Genomic DNA, 20,456 nt, shown 5'->3' on the forward strand with positions numbered 1-20,456 from the left:
GGGACAAGTGATAGGACAAGAGGAAACGGGTTCAAGTTACATCAGGGGAGGTTTAGATTGGATATTAGGAAACATTTTTTTGCTGAAAGGGTTATTAGACACTGGAACAGGCTGCCCAGGGAGGTGGTGGATTCACCATCCCTGGAGGTGTTTAAAAAAAGGGTAGATGGGGCACTGAGGGACATGGTTTAGAAGTGGCTCTTGTCAGGGTAGGTTAAAGGTTGGACTCGATGATCTTAAAGGTCCCTTCCAACCTCAGCGATTCTATGATTCTATGATTAGACACAGGGAAATGTTTTCTTCACGCGCGATTGGCGGGTCGTTAAGGGATGTTCGGGGGGGAGCTTAAGCTGCTTCCAGGAGAGTGAACACTGGGGCAGTAAAGACAAAGCAGGAGGGAGAAAGGGGATGAGGTGGCATTTGGAGAGGCGAATTCAGCGAGAGGAGTCATTGGTATGAAAGGCTTTTGTGGAGGAGGCTGCCCTGGGAAACCTGGATTTTAAGGCTGTAATTGGAATTTGAACTTAGGGACAGATCCTTAGCTGGGAAAATCAACACGGTCGCCGTTGGGCCCGGTCAATTAGTTTCACTGTAATAAAACAGACCGTAAAAAGGTGTACGGCTGGTCCTTCCGTCCCGGCGGTGCGGGTGGGTCTGGCTGTCCGTGCCGGCCCTTCCGCCGGCCGTCCTGCTCCTCTCCTCGGGTAACGGCCGGGGAATCCCGTTATGGCCAACTTGGATTTTGAGCTCTGGACAAAAATTCACTTAATCTTAGTTTTTAGATGAGAATCTATTAATAAAAAAGCCACGAGATTAAAAAAAATAATAATAATACCTACAATAAAGAAAATAAAACTTTATGGAGCGCGGCCTGACCAGCAGACAAGGGCTGCTGCCCCGCGGGGTCCCATTTGTGTCCCGTCTCTGCTGCTTTCTCATCCAGTCCAGTCCCAGTTTTCTGATACCGTCCCACCTCCCTAACCTTCGAAAAGGACTGGGCTTGAAAAAACCGTGAGGTACGAAGCCTTCCGTCCCCGCTGGCTCGGCCGGGCGCTCGCTCGCAGCCGGCGCTGCCTCCCGTCCCCCGCAGCCGGGCTCTTCGAAGGAACCGTCTTCGAAGGGTAGAGAGGATTTCTCCACTTTCTGTGCCAAGTAAGGCCTTCGTCTCGCAGAGCATCCACGTACGACATTCACAACGTCAGTGTTGAGCACCAAGATCCCGTTCCCGGGCGCAGGAATGCTGCGATCTACACCTGGCAGATGTTGTAATGAACTCCCGTCTGATCGAACAAAGTTTCTTCGATCATTTCAATCACGTTGTCTTTGGGATGCAGATGTGAGGTCTCCGCAGCGGGGAACTTGTCTGTGGTGGTTCCTGGATCTTGCTGCGAAAAGAAAAAAAAAAAAAAAAACACAAACGCAATTTTAATTTCTTAAGGGAGCGCACGCGTTGTATCTGCTGCGCCGCCCTGCGCTCCCAGACGGGCTGTACGTACCAGGGGGGGCTTTGGGGCAAAGTCTTTCTCGCAGACGTGTGCTATGATGCCAGCAGCCAGAGCGTCACCCAGGACATTGGTCATAGTTCGGAATCGATCCCTAGGTGAGAGAGAGCCGTGAGGATGCCGTCGGTGGCCACAGCCGACGCGCCCGCGGTCTTTTACGGCTTTGGAACGCGGCAGCCTCCATCCCTAATGTCGCTGCCGCCGGTTTTGCTATTGGCGCGTCGGGAGAAGTGCAGTATCGGCAAATACAGAGGAAAAATGGTACACGCGGTGTCTCTGAGCCCAGCACCGTGAAGGCGATGGGGCTTCTTTTCTCTCCTCGGGCGTCTTTTTAGCCCACAGACCCGCCTGCGCCACTTCCCTAACGGAGGCATCGTCACCGTTTTCGCTGGGGGTGGGGTGGGCTGCCTCAGCGAGTCGTAAAACTCCTCGCGATGCCTCTCGGGGAGGAAACCTTCCCTACCCCGCCACGGCCCCTCTCCCGTTTCTCCAGGCACCTCTGGCACCGGTAGCCGGCGCTGGGGCAGGTGGCGGCGCTGGGTACCCTGCGGTGCCCAAGGGCTGAACTCACAGCGTGTTCTGATTTTACAAGTTTCACCTGAAAAGTTAAACGCCCTTTTACGTGAAAGAAAGAGAAAAGCGGCCGGGATGCTCGAGGCTCTTTCCTCCTGTCCGGGGTGGCTGTGAAGGACGCGTCGGCAAACCCCCGCGTCAGTGATGTAGAAGTTGGTGTCTACTCTGGACGTTTTTCCTCCTAGCTAATTTGCTTCATTTTTAGCTTAGTACTTTAGGACGGCACATTTCACAAACCGCGGGATGTTTGACCGCTCTTCTGTGCGACAAACGCCCTCGCATCCGTTTTTTTTTGTCTCGAGATCAACCTGGCCTTCATCCATCAAGATGAAGATGATCTCGTCGGAAGACAGGCTTCCTTGGGGTCGGCTGGGTTGGATGCGGTCCTTCGAAAAGGTCATCCTTACTTGTGGAAACTCCAGAGACGTTCTAGTCCTGGTGACACACGGGTTTGGGAGAGAAGTCGCTCTCAGACGCAAGGGGGGGTTTGCCCCTTCTGTTCAAGAGCCGACTGTCTCGTCCCCTGCTGTCGTTTGGTGTGCAAACAACTTTGGCTTTACCTTGTTACTGTTCTGCTGGGACGTTTATTTCTCCCTCCCTTCTCCTTTTTAATTGTGAAAATGCCCGTGTTTCACAAATAGAAACAGCAAACTGGATGAACACATATTGTAAATGATCACCAGCGGTTTATGGTTTACTATTGATTTCTCCGATTATTGTTTTTTTCCCCCTGGAGATCATGTGTTTTTTTCCTAAACAATTGCACGTTTCCACCCCTTTTGTAGCTCTGTTGTTGTTGTTGGCATCTCCCTGGCTGATTTTAGTTTCTCCTTCTATGAAGCCAGAAAACTCTCGCCCTGCCTTACCGACCTCCTTCCTCTCCCAGGGATAATATTCCACCAAAACAAATACTGAACCCTCTGAAATACTGAACAAATACTGAACTTCGCTTTGACTCTTGCGCCGTCCGTCCCGTCCGCCTTTGTCCGCAGCGCGGACAGCCTGGAGAAGACAAGGACTGGAGGTGTTTCTAGGGACCGCGTTAACGAGCGGCCTCGCACAGCGACGCCTCGTGACGACAAGACGACGCACCCGCTTTCCTCCTTTTCTACCCCTCGCTACGGAGGAAAGCAGCATCCTTTTGATCTCTTAAAAGTAGAACCGTATGTATGTTTCAGAAAGTTAGATGTTGTTGCTTATTTGAGACCTCCGACGGAGGTGCGTTGTGCAGTCAGATGGGAATTTAGAGAACAGGCGAGGACAAGATGGTGTTTCAAACTGGCGACCCTCACTGGGAGAGGGGCTGAGTGCCATCACCACTCGTCCACGTACGGTCCTTCACGGGGCACGAGACGGCGACGGGCGCCTCGGAACAGAAACGCCTCGAGTCAGGCACTCCGTGAGGAGACTCCTCGCCAGTAGTTACCATGGGCCGTTTCACGAGGATTCATTGGAAAATGAAGAATCTCACGCTTGGCTCCCGGCCCGCCTCGGTGGTGCCTCCTCAGGCTGCGTTCCCCCCCGTGGGGCTGTTCAGATACACCGCCGCGAGCTGCCCCTCGGCACCCGCCCGCGCCTTGCGCCCGCAAGGTACTTACAGAGCCCAGTCGACGGCGATGATGAGCGTGATGTCGTCGGTGGGCAGCCCCACAGAAGTCAGCACGATGACCATCGTCACCAGCCCGGACTGGGGGATCCCGGCCGCCCCTATGCTTGCTGCTGTCGCTGTTATGCTGCAAAGAGAAGGTGGCGGCTGCGCAATTTTTGGCTTTTGTTCGTTTTGGGGGGTGGGGGTGGGGTGTGGTTTTTTTTCGGATGTTTTTTTGTTTTGGTTTGGGTTTTTTTACAAAAAGAAAAGCAAGCGCGTTTGCATGGCAAAGTTATTCCTGTATGGAAGGCTTGGGTCGGATCTGGCTTCCTCCACCTTCCTGCTCCCTGCCTCTGTCCCGAAGCCCTGCCTGGCGCGTCCTGGCTGAGGGCGCTCCCGGTTTGCGCTCACACCGCTCCCCGCTGCCGTCCGGTGTAGCCGCCCCTGCATAAAATGGCTAAATGTCTGCAACTGCCCTTACTTATTTCTATCTAGATGGGGGCTTTGTTTGCCGGCTTATCAGACGGGGCTGTTCCATTCCCGACGGGGAGTAAATTACACGTGCACAAACCCTGAGACAATTCGCCTGTGCTGCGGGTGCCGGCCGGTCCCAGCCGCGCCGTCAGCTCCCCGTCTGGCTTCTACCTACAGGCAGAGCCTGATTCTGCAGCAAATTCCGCGGGGGCAGAGCCCGAGCTTCCCCGGGGGCCGGTACCCCCCGCACCTTCCCCCGCTCCTCCGCTTCCCGGCAAAGCTCGCTCTCGGCAGTAGCAAGGCCTCTGCCGAACGGGAAGAGGGTGGGAGGTCGTCGTAATAGAGCGAAATAATTCAGCCGCTGCAAAGAATCGTTTACCTGATCGTTATAATTTGTCCCAAATCCAAGTCGTATTCATTGACCTGGGCGATAAAGATGGCAGCGACCGCTTCGTACAGCGCCGTGCCGTCCATGTTGATGGTGGCACCGACGGGGAGGACGAAGCGCGCCACGCGTCTGTCTATCCCGTTGTTTTCCAGGAGACACTTCAGGGTGATGGGCAGGGTTGCCGAGCTGTAGAACAAGAAATGGTCGGTAATTCTCTCTGTTGTTTGCGGCGAGCTTTACATAAAGAGCAGTCAATATTAACGGTACAGAAACGCCAGCCCACCTGAGGGTGACGGCGGCAGCGCTCAGGCAAGTCGCTGCAGCACTGAGAGTTCCTTCAGCTTGCGCTCCCCGGGGAATACGCGTAACGGGCCGAGCAGATGGTTAGCTACCCGCTGCGAGATAAACTGCTCCCGGTGAACAGCTCTGTGCGACGCCTACGGCTGGGTCGTACCTCCCTGGCCCCACGTTAGTCCTGCGCCACTTCCGACCTTGGTACGGGGCAGCGTCTGCCTGCGCCGGGTCCAAACCCCGCTGTTCCTCCGGGTTCCAGCCAGGTCCAGACGGACCCTGCTTCCCTCTGGGTTCCAGCCAGACCCCGCTGTTCCTCCAGGTTCCAGCCAGGTCCAAACCCTGCTGTTGCTCCGGGTTCCAGCCGGACCCCGCTGTTCCTCCGGGTTCCAGCTGGGTCCAAACCCTGCTGTTGCTCCGGGTTCCAGCCGGACCCTGCTGTTCCTCCGGGTTCCAGCCAGGTCCAGACGGACCCTGCTTCCCTCTGGGTTCCAGCCAGACCCTGCTGTTCCTGCAGGTTCCAGCCAGGTCCAGATGGACCCTGCTTCCCTCTGGGTTCCAGCCAGGTCTAGACGGACCCTGCTTTCCTCTGGGTTCCAGCCAGACCCTGCTGTTCCTCTGGGTTCCAGCCGGACCCCGCTGTTCCTCCAGGCTCCAGCCAGGTCCAGACCCCGCTGTTCCTCTTGCCGCGCACACGAGGAGCAGCTCCTCGGCTCGGGCACCCCCTGACCTTTCTCTCTTGTTTCTGTTTAGCTGTCACGCCGGAGTCGGGATGAGGAGGTGGAGGAAGAAGAGCGGGCGGAAGAAAGGCAACAAGCACGCAAAAGAAGCGGATGGGATTGCCATAGGCTCTGGGAGGCGGGGAGGGCGTCTTCTGGAAGGTGTGGGCTGCAGGGCACGGCGCGACGGACCCCAGCACGGAGCGTGGGGCTGGGACGGGGAGCAGAGGGATCCCACCTCCCTGGAACCGCTCTCCCGCGGGCTCTGCTGGGGCGGGCTGCGGGGAGGGAGCCTGGAGACCCCGGCCCCCGAGATCAGGTAGAGCAGGAGAAGAAACCCGCCTTGGGGGGCGCTGGGGGAAGGAGACACAATCCCAGATGGTTTTATTGGGATTATGGGAAGAAGCAGCATTAGGGAGGCCAGAAAATCCCTTTGCTTACTCAAGTGTTTCCTAAGAAAATGTTTTCATTTGCGTGTCTTCCAGAAAGGACGGTGGTTTCTAATGTAAAGTTTCTTCATTGTTATAAAGAATGTTTTCCAATGAAAATAAAATGGATAAAAATAACGCAAAGGTATAAAATCTTATCAAAGTAGACATCACTTTTCTTTGGAGAAGCTTGGGATGCACAGGAGTTAAGTTTTTCCGTAAAGTGGTCAGAAGAGCTTTTGATGTTTTCAAATAAAACCCGGGATCGTAACCCCACGCTGTTTTATAAAGCACCCACAAGGGCCCTACTTTGAATTCTGTCAAGAACACGGACTGCAGCACCCAAGGGAAGCACGCGCACCTACGAACGTTGCTGCTTTGCTCCGGGCAAAGCCCAGGAGAGGGCGAGCAGCAGGACAGCGCGAGCTGGCGGGGGCTGGAGACCCACCGAGGCGCTTCCCGCTGAGACCGGGCTGTGCCCCGCATCCCGGTGCCACGCATCCCAGTACCACGCATCCCAGTGCCATGCATCCCAGTGCAATGCATCCCGGTGCTATGCATCCCAGTGCCCTGCATCCCGGTGCTATGCATCCCAGTGCCACGCATCCCAGCGCAATGCATCCCGGTGCTACGCATCCCAGTGCCCTGCATCCCGGTGCTATGCATCCCAGTGCCACGCATCCCAGCACAATGCATCCCGGTGCTATGCATCCCAGTGCCCTGCATCCCGGTGCTATGCATCCCAGTGCCACGCATCCCAGCGCCATGCATCCCGGTGCCACGCATCCCAGTGCCACGCATCCCGGTGCCACGCATCCTGCTGCTACACGTCCCGGTGCCCCGCATCCTGGTGCCCCGCATCCCGGTGCCACGCATCCCAGTGCCGTGCCCCGCATTGCGGTGCCATGAATCCCGGTGCCACACATCCCAGTGCCACGCATCCCGGTGCTACGCATCCCAGTGCCCGCATTCCAGTGCCCCTCATCCTGGTGCCCCACATCCCGGTGCCTTGCATCCCCGTGCCCCACATCCCAGTGCCCCGCATGCCAGTGCCACGCATCCCGGTGCCCCGCTTCCCAGTGCCCCACATCCCAGCGCAATGCATCCCGGTGCTATGCATCCCAATGCCCCGCATCCCGGTGCCATGCATCCTGGTGCTACGCTTCCCAGTGCCCCCATACCAGTGCCATGCATCCTGGTGCCCTGCATCTCAGTGCTACGCATCCCAGTGCCCCACATCCCGGTGCCATGCATCCTGGTGCCCCACTTCCCAGTGCCCCACATCCCAGCGCTACGCATCCCGGTGCCACACATCCCAGTGCGATGCATCCTGGTGCCCCACATCTCGGTGCTATGCATCCCAGTGCCCCGCATCCCGGTGCCCCGCATCCTGGTGCCCCACATCCCAGTGCCCCGCATCCCGGTGCTACGCATCCCAGTGCCCCCATCCCAGTGCCAGGCATCCTGGTGCCCCACATCCCAGTGCCCCGCATCCCGCTGCCCCGCACCCCAGTGCTACGCATCCTGGTGCCCCACATCCCGCTTCCTACAAAAGCTGGAGGCGATCTCATTTCACATAGTGCTGGAGCATCATTTCTCTTTGTCTGAATTACACCCGTTTCCCCCCAGCTCGCCTGGCTGTACACACCGCCGCATCTCCCCCAACCAAACCAGATCCGCAGTCAGCTGGATCGGCGCGTTTCAGCCGCGTTTCCGTACCTGGAAGATGTAGCCAAGGCAATGAGCAAGGCTTGCAGTATCCCCTGAATGAAAGCAAAGGGGTTTTTCTTGGTGATGAGCGCAAAAAGCAGAGGTAAGAGGATGAGCCCGTGGATGATCAGCCCTGACACCACTGTAATGACGTATAGTCCCAGCTTCTGTCCTGTAACTGATGGATCTTCCATCTCCAGGATCTTTCCAGCGATGAGAAATACAATGCCAAAGGGGAAGTACCTGCAAAGAATAAGCATAAAAAGTTCTTTACGAGTTTGCAGCAATCATTGAAGCACTACGTGAGAGTCAGTGCAGTATTTGGTACCACGTGGTACAGTCACAGGATCATCACAGAATCCCAGACTGGCCGGGGTCGGAAGGGACCTCTGGAGATCATCTCCTCCAACCCCCAGCCACAGCAGGGTCACCCACAGCAGGTGGCACAGGAACGCGTCCAGGCGGGGTTGGGATGTCTCCAGAGACGGAGACTCCCCCACCTCTCTGGGCAGCCTGTGCCAGGGCTCTGCCACCCTCACAGCAAAGAAGTTCCTCCTCGTGTTGAGATGGAACTTCCCATGGTCAAGTTTGTGCCCGTTGCCCCTTGTCCTGTCCCCGGGCACCACTGAGAAGAGCCTGGCCCCATCCTCCTGACACCCCCCCTTTCAGTATTTATAAGCGTTGATAAGATCCCCCCTCAGCCGTCTTTTTTCCAGACTGAAGAGACCCAAATCCCTCAGCCTTTCCTCATCAGAGAGGTGTTCCAGCCCCCTCAGCATCTTGGCAGCCCTTTGCTGTCCCCTCTCCAGCAGTTCCCTGTCCTTCTGGAACTGGGGAGCCCAGAACTGGACCCAGCACTCCAGGTGCGGCCTCCCCAGGGCAGAGCAGAGGGGGAGGATGACCTCCCTCCACCTGCTGCCCACGCTCTTCTTGATGCCCCCCAGGATGCCATTGGCCTTCTTGGCCACAAGGGCCCATTGCTGGCTCATGGTCACCCTGTTGTCCCCCAGGACTCTCAGGTCTCTTCCCACAGAGCTGCTCTCCAGTGGGTCACCCCCAGCCTGTCCTGGTGCGGGGGGTTATTCCTCCCCAGGTGCAACACCCTGCACTTGCCCTTGTTGAGCTCCATGAGGTTCCTCTCCGCCCAGCTCTCCAACCATACGAAAATAAATCCAGTGCTGACAATAGATACTGGTAGACGTGTCAGCAGCTCAGCGTTACCATTAGATAGCAGGGAAGAAAAACAATCGAATCGATCAAAACCAGATTTACCAAACTGCCATCGAGACAATTTTCATAACTGCTTCGTTCAGACACTGGCACACGTTGACCAGCGGAGTTCCTCGCTCGCCCATTTTTCCCAGGAGAAGTCCTGCAACCAAGCACATGGGTTTCTGTTACTCGGTGGTACCGTGGGAGCGGTGTCGCGCTGGGTGGCTTGAGGCTCTGGTGGTCACACAATAGGTTTCGCTGGGCAAACTCACAGCGGGTCAGACTTAATACGGATTTCCGCATGCTCTTACGGGTCACAGTAATGCTCCGCTGCAGGCAAATACAAGCACCTGGCCTTTTCTCAAACCCACCCAACCCAAAGCCAGGATTTGGCCTGTTCCTTGCACAGGTAACTGCTGAACCCTTCACTGCTGCTCGGTGCTGGGAGTCCCTTCTCAAGGTGGGTGAGCTGTCCTTTTGCTATTTGGTAATACGAGAATAATGTAGCTCCGGAAACGAAACCTGATATTTTTTTTAAAGGACAAAGCTCGGCGGGGTTATACATAGCTGAGGATGTGACGATATATTGAGCTTGTTTGGAGGTTCTAGCAGGGGAGGGCAGCTACCGTATGGCCTTGACCGATGAACGGTACGTCTCTCTCGGGGAAGGTCGTCCTCTTCGACCGAGCGCGCAGCTTCGGGAGGGACGCACATGGATGGGTGAGGGAGGAAGGGGACACCCGCCCAGCCGGCCAGATCAGCTGAATCAACCCTGGCGATCAATGGGGTGACAGATGTCGCAGCCAGATCGCCCTCACATCCACCTAAACCTGAGGAGGATTCCACCTAAACACGAGGAGGAACTTCTTTGCTGTGAGGGTGGCAGAGCCCTGGCACAGGCTGCCCAGAGAGGTGGGGGAGTCTCCGTCTCTGGAGACATTCCAACCCCGCCTGGACGCGTTCCTGTGCCACCTGCTGTGGGTGACCCTGCTGTGGCGGGGGGTTGGAGGAGATGATCTCCAGAGGGCCTTTCCAACCCTATGATTCTATGATTCTCTGATATGTTGCCTCCCTGCCCTTGGTCTGGAGTGAGAAGAGCCTCACGCCACGTCTGCCACTCGGAGGAACTTCAGGAGTGCTCGGATTTGCCGGGTCCCCGCCGGCGGTGGCAGCTCTCGGTCCCCTCCTGCGACGGGCTGTGCTGGCTGTTGACCAGCTATTTCACGCAGAGGGCTTTGTCCCTGGCTCCCGGGCTGTGCCGCGGCGGTGGCAGCGCTTGTGGCTGTACAACGGTACGTCAGGAAGGATCCGACCGAGTTGCTTAGCTACGGGCATTAAGCCTCCTGCCTTAATTCTGGTTTTTCTTTTGAGGTTGTGGCATTAACCTAATTCCAGTCTAATTTTCTGCTGAAGGAATTCTGGAGCAGAACCACGTGAATGGTTAGAGGGGCTCTGGTGTGTTCTGGGTCCGCCAGCGCAACGTTGGCCAGTGCTAAATCCCATTGCTCTCCCCGGCGAGGAGGGTTCCCAGGTACCCATTGAGCAGAAGGGAATTGAAGCTTTGAGCCCATCCAGTTTCCAGCCCAGTTGCGCGCGCTTTCCGTGTGGTCCAGTTAGCCAAAATTCCCACTTCTGAAGCACCGTACAAGTGTCTGCTTTAGCTTGGAAAAGAAGAATATAGGCAGGATCTTGTCTTGTCCCTCTCATCCCCCTTCAGTCTTCAGGGCCGAGGACTCCTGGAGACCTTTGGCAGGGAGTTGGATCTCTTGGCTTGCTCAAAAGAGAGATGAAGCAGGGTCTTCTTTGCCAGGACATTCAGAAATAAGACAAGGCACGACATACTTAAATCTCAGCGCGGTGGATATTCAGCCAATATTTGGTGGCCGTAACAGCTGGTTTGGAAAAGATCGCCCAAGCGAATGGACAGCTCGCTTTAAATCTGCGCCCTTTTCTGGATTTCGAAAGCAACAGAGATGACTGGAGATGCTCGGTGTCAGTGACGAGCTCTCTGGAGCTGTGGTAGCTGTGTGGGGTTACTGTCCACAGCAGAGCCACCCTGGGCAGCCAGCAGGCGCTGCACGGATGCCTTGGTCTCAGTCCCACAGACTTTGGTGTTTGGTGTTGGACCCCAATACCCTTTGCTGAGATCTCAGCTGGCTTCCACCGGGGCTCCCCGCGTCGCTGCAGGGAGGAGCCCATCCCCGTTTCCCACGGCACAGAGCCCTGTTGCCTGCCCTTCCCTGGCCCTCTCCTGTTTTCTCCCAGCTAAACCCCGTTAATCCAACCTCTCCTCGCAGGTAAAGCTTCCCGTGGATGTATGAACGCCCTTTTCCAAGCTGCCGGTCCCCGGTGCGGGTGATGCTCTGCCGGTCTGCGGCTTTGCGGAGCTCTAATCCCTCCTGTGCGTAACCCGGAGCGCAGCTGGGCGGCGGGGGCTGGCCCAGGTGATCTCCCGCTGTGTCCTAACTCAGCGCTGATCCCCACTCCCCCGCTGGCAGGGCGGCGGGGTGGTAATCTCGGAAGAGAAAAGCTGCTTCTTGCTCGTTTGGCTGGGCCGGAGGAGGGCACGTGTCTCGGCAGCGGGAGCTCGGCACGTTCCCGGAGCGTCTGTGGTCTGCAGGAGGTGTTGGTCACCGGACAGGAGTCTGCCATAGACACCTCTTCTGTCCGTAAGGATATTGAAGCGTGTCCGTAAGGATATTGAAGCTCTGCCCAGTCCCACCGTGGCCGTAAGGATATTGAAGCTCTGCCCAGTCCCACCGTGGCCACCTCCGCCAGGCACTGACTGTGTCGTAGCCTTTAGAGCCGCCTGCTCTGCCCTGGCTCCCTGGGCAGGCTGGCGTGTGCCAGGTCTGTGCTGGCTGCGCTGCCTCCACCCCTCAAATCCTCTAATTGGCTTCTTAGTTCCTTATACACGAAGTTCGAGCTCTTTGCCCTCACCTCTTAATCTACATGTAATCTTTCCTCCGTTGCCTCCTACTCTTTTCCCTCCTGATTCATCTCTCCCCCCGTTTCTCCCTCAGCCTTGCACCCGGTGTCCTTCTGTCTTACTCTTTGAGTCAGCTCCAAATTCCTCCTTCCCGTGACTTTCTCCCCTTTAAACCTCCCTACCCATTTCACGCGTTCTCTCCATCCAACCTCCGCTTCTTCGTCCTTCCTGGAATTGCTGCCCAGTGCCTCGTCCACGCGGGATCACAGGCTGTTCAACGCAAGGAGCTTTCTTGCCTACTTCAGAAAGTCCTCTTACAAACGTCCATGGGTTTGTGACAGGCGCCCAAGCCTGCCCCAGCTTTCGGGGAGTCCGGACACTGCCAGCGTGAGGGGTTGGGACCGTTTGTAACGAGCCATGTCCTAGGTCGCCTCTGCAAAGGTTACAACTCGCTTCGGCGCGTTCATTAAAAGCTTACGTGATGATTTGAAAGCCCTCAGGAGCCGTGCTTGGGCTGTGAAGGCTCACATGGAAAATGTGGGGAGAAAACAGCCTTCTCGGCACCGAACACCTTTTTTGAGCTCCATCACGGACAGTGCTGATGAAGGTGGTGGCGCAAGCTCCGTGCTGTGCCTGGTTCCCCAGGTACCTGAGCAGTTAGAGCTAAAATAACCTCGTCTGAGCATCCTGCCTCGATTGACAGCGCGGTGGCCACAGCAGTTGCCACCCTGGGCTGCAGCTGCTGGGCCGGGGAGCAGCGCGGAGCCCCCTCCTCTGGGGAGCAGGTACCTATCGTGGCTGAGAAGATGACGATTCCCAGGACGTTCATCTCGTTGCTGGTCCCAGGCAGGGTCCTGTAGGTCATCTCAGGGGACGGCGTCAGCTCGAGGAACACGGGCCGATGAATTTCAGGGTTTTTATCGTCAGGCGCAAAGTAAATAAAACTGAGAGATTTCCCTGGGATCTTTGTAAAGCCAGGAGACTTCACCACCGGGACAAGAACGGTTCGATACTGGAACAAAAGCAAAGCAGTGACATTAGTGTCCTGTTGGCCACAGGCTCCATCCTGCTCTGAACACGGAGGCAAAGCCACCACTGGCCCGGGTGGTCCTGGAGGTTCAAAGTTTGTTTTTCGGGCAGTAAAAGGTGAAAAGAAGAGAAGCAAGAAGCAGGCAAAGGGGGACTGGGCTGTTCCCCGCAGACCTCAGCACAGCCGGCCTCGAGCAAGGCTGCGCTCTCTGGGCAGACCCGTGGCGTTTGGGAGTCGGGTCCCTGCAGGTCCCGGTGCAGCACTGGGTAAGCGCTGCGCTCCCCCCGGGGACACCCCTCGCCCCCCATCCCTCTCCTCCTGGGGCTTTTGCAGATGCTTTCCCAATGCCGGGAGGTTGCTCGTTTTCCCTTCTCCCCTCCACCCTGCCTGGACCCTCCTCGGTCCTCTCCCCTTCTTCCACCCCGACCTTTCCTTCAAGCTTTGCTCCCCTCTGCCTGCTGCCTGCCCACCCCCTGCCCACCCCCTGCCTGCTGCCTGCCCACCCCCTGCCCACCCCCTGCCTCCTGCCTGCCCATCCCCTGCCCACCCCCTGCCTGCTGCCTGCCCATCCCCTGCCTGCTGCCTGCCCACCCCCTGCCTGCTGCCTGCCCATCCCCTGCCCATCCCCTGCCTGCTGCCTGCCCACCCACTGCCTCCTGTCTGCCCATCCCCTGCCCACCCCCTGCCTGCTGCCTGCCCATCCCCTGCCTGCTGCCTGCCCATCCCCTGCCCACCCACTGCCTCCTGTCTGCCCATCCCCTGCCCACCCCCTGCCTGCTGCCTGCCCATCCCCTGCCTGCTGCCTGCCCACCCCCTGCCCACCCCCTGCCTCCTGCCTGCCCACCCTCTGCCTGCTGCCTGCCCACCCCCCTGCCCATCCTCTGCCTGCCGCCTGCCCATCCCTTGCGCATCCCCTGCCTGCTGCCTGCCCACCCCCTGCCTGCTGCCTGCCCCTGCCCCACGGGCTCAGAAGCCACAGGGCCAGCGCTGGGTGCGAGGGAAGGGACGCGGCGCTGCTGTGGCAGGGGAGGGCAGGGGTGTCCCTGTGAGCCCCCGTGCCCCCGCCAGCACCCTCCGGCCACGGGTGCCCCCCGGGCGAGCAGAGCAGGCGGGGTGGGGAGGGGGGCAGAGGGCAGGGAAGGGGCTGGTGTCCGGGCGGCAGGAGGGGAAGATGGGGAGAGCAGCGGGGCCCCGTCCCGCGGGGGCGGGTGAACTCACCTGCTGGAACGAAGCTTCGATGAGATTGGAAGGAAACATGTTTCTGTAAGAGAGCAATGGCGCAGGGGTTAAAGCGCGTGGTGGGAACGCGGAGGACAGCCTGGGAAGCACCTCTGGGCCACCCCTCGAGGCCCAACGTTACAGCCAACACCGGCTCCGCGTCCTCTGTGCAGCCCGAGGGTGAGGACAGGCCGGAGGGTGAACGACGAGCAGGACTGTGAGCCATGTGTGAACCGGACTTGGAGAAAGCCCGAGGTTGGGATGGACGTCTGCCATCCCCAGCGCCCTGCTCGGAGCAGGACCGCCTGCGAAGCTGGAGCAGGATGCTCAGAGCCTTTGCCAGTCAATCAAAGGCCTCCGGGAATGGAGATTCTCCCCCAGCCCTTCCCCAGTTTACCCCCGTCCACTGCTTTAACGCAGCCCTGGGCCAACTCCTGCTCGCGTTCACCTTGCAAAGCCCAAGGAGCTGCAGGGCTTGGCGTGTCCCGGCTGGGCTGCAGACGGAGAACCGCTGGGCTTCGTGGGGAATTTAAATCTGTTTTCTGCTGCTGCATCCCTCTTTGTTGGTGGCTCTGGGAGAAGAGCGACGGGGGGGGGTGACAGAGTGGCCAGAGGGACGTGTGTGGGGAGAAATGGACCCCGTGTCGCTGGGCTCGGAGGTACTGGCGCCTGGTCACCGTTGCCAACGGTTCTCCCATTTCCCAGTTCTCCCGTTTCCCCTGAGCTCTCAGTGTCTCCTGGGAACTCAATGCCTTGTGGGAAGATCCCGTCTGTGAAATGCCATCCGCAGCCTGGCTCCCTCTGAACTCCTGTGACGTACCTGATTAAATCCAGTAACGCATCAGCGGAGCTGAGCACCACTTTCCCCACAGAGTAGTTGTCCTTCTGGGCAGCCGCGCCGGGGTGGATGCTGACCACGAGGATGATCCCGACGGTCACCGCCATGAAGGTTGTCCAAAGATAGTAGGTGATGGTGATCACCCCCATCTTCCCACAGGCCTTGGAGTCCATGGTGGCCAGCCCGGACATGAGGCTGCAGCGGGAAAGATTGCGGTCAGCGTCTGCTCCCAGAACTGCACACGATGCATCCGATGGGCAAAACCTCCGAGGCGGGAGAAGTTTCTGTAGATATTTTTTTTTAACCAACGCTTAAGGACATCACCAAGCCCTTGCGCATTTGCGTGCCTGTGCCCGCAGGGTCTCACAACCAGGATGGGCTTGTGGCAGCCCAGGCTGAGCTGTGGAGGGCAGGAGACACCTCTCTGCGCCCCCTTTCAAGGTCTGGCCATGTTTTCTCCACTGGAGAAGTAAAAATTCTTAGTGTATTTTCATGGTGAATAACTAACGCTACTCTTTCTTTCTTTCTTTCTTTCTTTCTTTCTTTCTTTCTTTCTTTCTTTCTTTCTTCCTTCCTTCCTTCCTTCCTTCCTTCCTTCCTTCCTTCCTTCCTTCCTTCCTTCCTTCCTTCCTTCCTTCCTTCCTTCCTTTTTTTTTTCTGTGATACTGTTCTCTTCACCCTCTAACCCCCCGTGCTGCTGCTGCACGTCACTGCGAACAGGGCAGAAAGGTGTTAGCGAGGTTTATAAAATCCCGGTGAGGACGGACCCCACTGCCCCCACTGCCCCAAGGGGGGAGGTCAGACTTCATGTACATGTGAGCTTGCCTAAGAAGTAGCCCGTAAGCTACTTTTATACAAAACTGGACTAAAAATAGAGAGGATATTACAGGCTGCAGCAGCAGGGAGAGCTGGCCGGCAGCGGTGCCTGCACTGGGGGCAAAGGGGAGCGTTCGGGGGCTGCAGCGTGCCCCGCGTGCACGCAGACCCTCACCGAGCTCCTGGCCGCTGGGTCTGGCTGCTCCAGCTCCCCGGGCCCTGCGAGCCCCGGCCAAGGCTCTCGGTGGCGTTTGGCAGTGGCCCGACGACCCCTGGGTGGGACGTGATGGAGATGGAGGTTGCGAGGGTGAATGCTACACTTGGGGACACGCAGGGGACAGGTGGTTGATGTGGTGGCCAGCCCACGGATCCCCTCCAGCAGCCATGTGTCCAGGGGGAGAGAGACCCTGGGAAGCTCAAGAGAGGCCACAAAAGCAACGCAGAGGTGGGTGACACTTGCCAACGTGAGGGTTGGGGAGCTCCAGAACTGAGCCCCAACCTGGACAAATCCACCCACAGCGCGCAGCCGGTCCCCTCGGGGACAGTGCTTAGAGGGTAGATGCCGCTTCGCCATCAGCCAGTAATTAAAAAAGCCTGCTTCAAATAAACCTGCAAGAAAAATCCTGGGAGCCCTGTGCAGACCCCGCGTCCGCAGGCGGGAGAGCCGTCAGCTGGGATGAGCCGGCATCCCTGAGCTGCGAGGGGGGCTGAGAGCAGCCCGGGAGTGACGGAGAAACTCGGGCAGTGCATCAGGGCAGGGGGCGAAAGGCTGGAGGGGAAAAGAAAGCAGCTCTGCAAGGGCTGATACCGAAAAGGCCAAGCGTGGCCAGGGTAGAGAGCACACTGCCCCCCAAAATAAACCAAAGGCAAATGGGACAGCAAGCAAACTCTGGAAAACCACAGAGAAGTGACACGTCCTCAAGGGAGTAAAGAGCTAATTGCTTGGGTATTTCTAATGAGCAAGTGCCAGCAATTGTTTAAAATGTGTAAATCCATGTAAGCTTTTCAAGACCTTCCTTAGACCTGAGTGTGACTCTGTCAGCTCTGTTTCTTCTTTCCAGACTGGGACGGGCTGGTAAAAGCGGGATTTGCAGGCACAGACACAACATTGAGAGACGCTTATGGTTGCTCCCTGAACTTCCTCAAAACCATCTGAATAAGGAAATCCGTGTTGAGTTTGAAAAGCTGCCCATCATCAACTAGCCAGAAATGGAGCCGGTATCGCCGGCTGGCTGGGCGCAAAAAGGAATGGAAACACCCCAGCCAGGGCAGGTGTCTGACTTGGGTGCGGGTGTCAACCAAATCCAGGTGAGGATTTGTCCCAGACCGTTGCTGGGAAGTCATGGGGTTTGATGGGCACCGAGGCAGGAGATGCTGCTGGGTCGTTCCCTGCTTGGGGCCGGGGTTATTCTCACCCCAGGCAATTTTAGGGCGATCTCCTCAACGGGGGATCACGGGCCGATCTCCTCAACGTGATGGAGAGTTGGTACTTTAGAAGCAGAAGATGATGTCTTACCTGGAGGTGATCAAGGGCAGGATCAGCATCTTCAACATCCTCATGAGGAGCTCTCCAGGAAAGGAAAAATACTGCTTCTCCTGCGCATGGAGCAGAGCCTCTGTGTCAGGTGAGAGCTCAGAAGGGGACACTGATCGTGGGTTAATGGCTCAAACCTGATAAATTTGCCTTTTTCCCAACCAGACCCAGCTCTGAGCTTGGTTCCGAGCTGGCAGCCATTCCTCGTGGCGCTCAGAGACACCGTTTCTCTGGTTATCCCTTACTGGGAGCTGGGTCAGGGATGGGAAACCTGTGAACCTGCGAGGGGTGTGCGGGGCCCCTCCCAAAAACATCCCTGGGTCCATTGCCCTCTAGGGAATGGTCCCCATGCCCCCACTGCTCGTTTCTCCCAAACACCGTTGCACTCGTTATTGGGGAGCAGAGGCTCAACTGCACGTGCAAAAGCGCCCCGAAGACATTGGGGGCAGCCCGGTGCTGGCAGCAAGAAGTGGAAATACCTCGTAGCTGCAAGTGACAAAGCCCAGCGCAGGGAGAGCCCAGGTGTCCAACCTCACCACGCACCGAGGGGGGTTTCCACCCCCCAGCATCCATCCACCCCCTACAATCCTCACACGGGCATGGGGAAGGGCTGCCTGACCCAAAAAGCCCAGATCCCTTGGCCATCACCAAGGGAAGAGTGAGGGGTCTGTGAGACCAGCAGCCACCTGGCCGTCATCCCTCCACCCACCATCCATCCATCCCTCCATCCACCATCCATCCCTCCATCCACCATCCATCCATCCATCCATCCATCCATCCATCCATCCACCCACACACCATCGACCACTCCATCCACCATCCATCCACCCACCATCCATCCCACCATCCACCATCCATCCATCCCTCCACCCACCATCCATCCCTCCATCCATCTCTCCATCCTCCATCCTTCTGGCTGCTGAGTTCCTTCCATGCCTCTGTCCGTCCCTCACCCCATCAATCCGTCCATCCACCTTCCCTCCCTCTCCCCCGGCTCTTTCACCGTGTCACTGTAGAGGTGTCAGGAACTTTTGGTCACTCCAAAGTACCCAACACCACCAGGCTTTGAGGATGCCGAGGGTCCCCACTGCTGTCCCTGCTCTAACCCACCCGTGTGGCCTAAACTCAGCTGATTTCACCAGGGAGCTCATGTAGAGCGGAGCCGGGATGGGTCCGGCCGGGTGCAAGGAGTAACAACAGATTCGAACAGCATCTCTTTTGTCAGTGGGTTTCTCAGCCGCGTGATGCTTTCCCATGGCGGGGAGGAAAGCAGGGACCGGCTGCTTCTCCAGCGCCTCATCCGCGGCCTGGGTTCTGGGACAGAAGTCTGTGACGGGGAGAAGTGGCCGCCGGGACCACGTGCAGGGCTGTGGCACCAGGGCAGGACAGGGCTGGGGCAGAGGATGGATGAACTCGGTGCGTGGCAGGACAAGGGGCAGGAGCCCCCGGGCTCTGCCGGCCTCAAGCCCAGTGGGGGAGGCTGCCGGGCACTTACGGGCGCACGCACCGGGGCGCAGGGAGATTACACCCGACTTCAATTAAGTAACAAGATCATCCCTGCTGCGGATGGTGATGCTGAAGGGCATAATTGAAATGACAAGACTTTGCTAAATCCTCGCGGTGACACGGGGATGCTCCGGCCCCAGCCAAGCTCTCCCCGAAGCAGCATCCCCCCTCCCAGGCTCAGCCACCGGCCTGAAGATCAGGGCTGAGCCCCGGCCAAGATGCCCGATGTCATTAAAGCCACGTGTATTTCAGCGCGGTGACATTTAACAGCACAATACTCCTAGAAAGCGCTGTGCAAACGCGCCTTTGCGGTGCATTTTCTCCAGTGCGTTTGTCTCCAAGGCTTCTTAGAGGAAGGTGACCCCTGGAAGCCCCCCAGGCTCTCCACCAACCCCCTATTTATTTTCCATTCTCTTCTCCAGAGAGTGAAAACCTGCTTCGGTTGAGCATCTGCACAGTGCGGGGGAGTAACAGGAGGAGCTCGTCCCTCAGACCCCAGCGCTGCTGCTTGTGTTGGGGGGAGCCCGTTCCTGAGCATCCAGCAGCCGAGCATCCATTGCCCCCTGGAGCATCCCCGTCCCACCTGGAGGCTCCTGCAGCCCCGCGGGGTCCGTCCCAGAGCCCCTCACTCCCACTGGAGGGAGGCAGGATTTGTCCCGCAGCTTTGGCATTTGTTGGCGGCTTTTTGGTCAAAGATAAAAAAAAAAGAAAACTCACAGGGAGAAACCTGCCCTGCGAGGTGCTTTTCTTGGGCAGGAGCCTTTGCCTTTGGGGCTGTGCCCATCTGGGGCTCTCAACGGTGATGTCTTGCCAACACCAGGGCTGGTAGCCACGACTGGCCCGCTCCATGCCCCTCGCTCCCGTCCCAGTCCCGGCCAGGCTTACCAGCTCCGTCAGCTCCAGCGCCCGCAGCAGGAACCCCAGGAGGCACCCGGTGGCAACCGACAGCATCGACAGGGTCAGGAGGCCATTTTTACACCAGAAAGCCCGCACCCACTTCCAGACGCGCAGGGAAGTCGTGGACAGGGAATTCAGCAGAGCTTTCCTGACCCGCTCCCACATGGTCGCCCTCAGCCGTCCAGGCGATGCCCCTCGAAGCAGCTCCCGGCCCCGTTCATCGCCCCGGGCACCACCGCGCCGATGGATCCCTGCCCTTTGCTGGGAGGCGAGTGTGCTGGCAGCTAATCCCAGGGACCAAAAGCTTCAGGGCTACTTGGGAGCTTTTCCCGTAATGGAAAGTGACGTCTTCAACTGGTTAATCTGGGCTTGGCATCCCGCCGGTGCCGGTGCCGGTGCCGAACCCTCCCAGGTTAACCCTCCACCCCCGGCTCAGGGCTGTGAGCAGGGATCCAGCCCCAGAACTCCCTTCCCGCCACAGCTCCTGATCCCAAAGGAGCTGGGACCGGGGGCTGCCACAGGATTTGGGCTCCCGGGGGCTGCGAGCGCACCCCCTTCCCACCCCACAGCTGTAAGCGCTTTGCGAGGGCAAAGCTTGCAGAGAAAGGCTGTCTCCCAGTTAATCGCAGAATTTCCCATGCTGCTCCGCCCAGACCATCAGCCCAAGGCACCGCCGGATGCTGCTGAACGTACCCACAGGAATATCTACCCCAACAGATCCACCCCCCGGCAGCTCCGCAGGGAACCTGCCCCAAGGCCAGGGGATGCTGCTGGGACGCCTGGTCAATAATCATTGCTGCCCC

The 20,456-nt window shown here is 58.1% G+C and overlaps 1 protein-coding gene across 2 annotated transcripts; it reads right to left on the reverse strand.

The window, feature by feature from the left end:
• Positions 1-681: 681 nt before the first annotated feature.
• On the reverse strand, positions 682-19,818 carry LOC141734387 (excitatory amino acid transporter 5-like). 2 transcript variants are annotated; one of them, XM_074566083.1, is made up of 11 exons: positions 19,642-19,818; positions 17,233-17,312; positions 14,883-15,095; positions 14,063-14,105; positions 12,604-12,826; positions 8,946-9,045; positions 7,683-7,916; positions 4,517-4,711; positions 3,674-3,808; positions 1,497-1,596; positions 682-1,385 (listed from the first exon to the last, which is right to left on the reverse strand). In XM_074566083.1, exons 1-11 carry the CDS (start codon positions 19,816-19,818, stop codon positions 1,248-1,250), a joined length of 1,638 nt encoding a protein of 545 aa, XP_074422184.1. In that variant the 3' UTR covers positions 682-1,247. The 2 variants fall into 2 exon arrangements, with proteins under 2 accessions (XP_074422184.1, XP_074422183.1); XM_074566082.1 differs by having other exon boundaries at positions 1,248-1,381; positions 1,484-1,596.
• Positions 19,819-20,456: the final 638 nt, after the last annotated feature.

Source organism: Larus michahellis, chromosome 23 (genome assembly GCF_964199755.1).
Source record: "Larus michahellis chromosome 23, bLarMic1.1, whole genome shotgun sequence".
Classification (NCBI taxonomy): Eukaryota; Metazoa; Chordata; class Aves; order Charadriiformes; family Laridae; genus Larus; species Larus michahellis.

What these genes read in the sequence shown, in the direction of transcription:
- LOC141734387 (XM_074566082.1), bottom strand. Translation starts at nt 19,818, where the DNA reads ATGTGGGAGCGGGTCAGGAAAGCTCTGCTGAATTCCCTGTCCACGACT. An exon ending in CGCTGGAGCTGACGGAGCTG is followed by an intron (nt 17,313 to 19,641) that starts GTAAGCCTGGCC and finishes CTCCATGCGCAG; the next exon opens with GAGAAGCAGTATTTTTCCTT. An exon ending in ATCGCCGTCGACTGGGCTCT is followed by an intron (nt 1,597 to 3,673) that starts GTAAGTACCTTG and finishes TCTCTCACCTAG; the next exon opens with GGATCGATTCCGAACTATGA.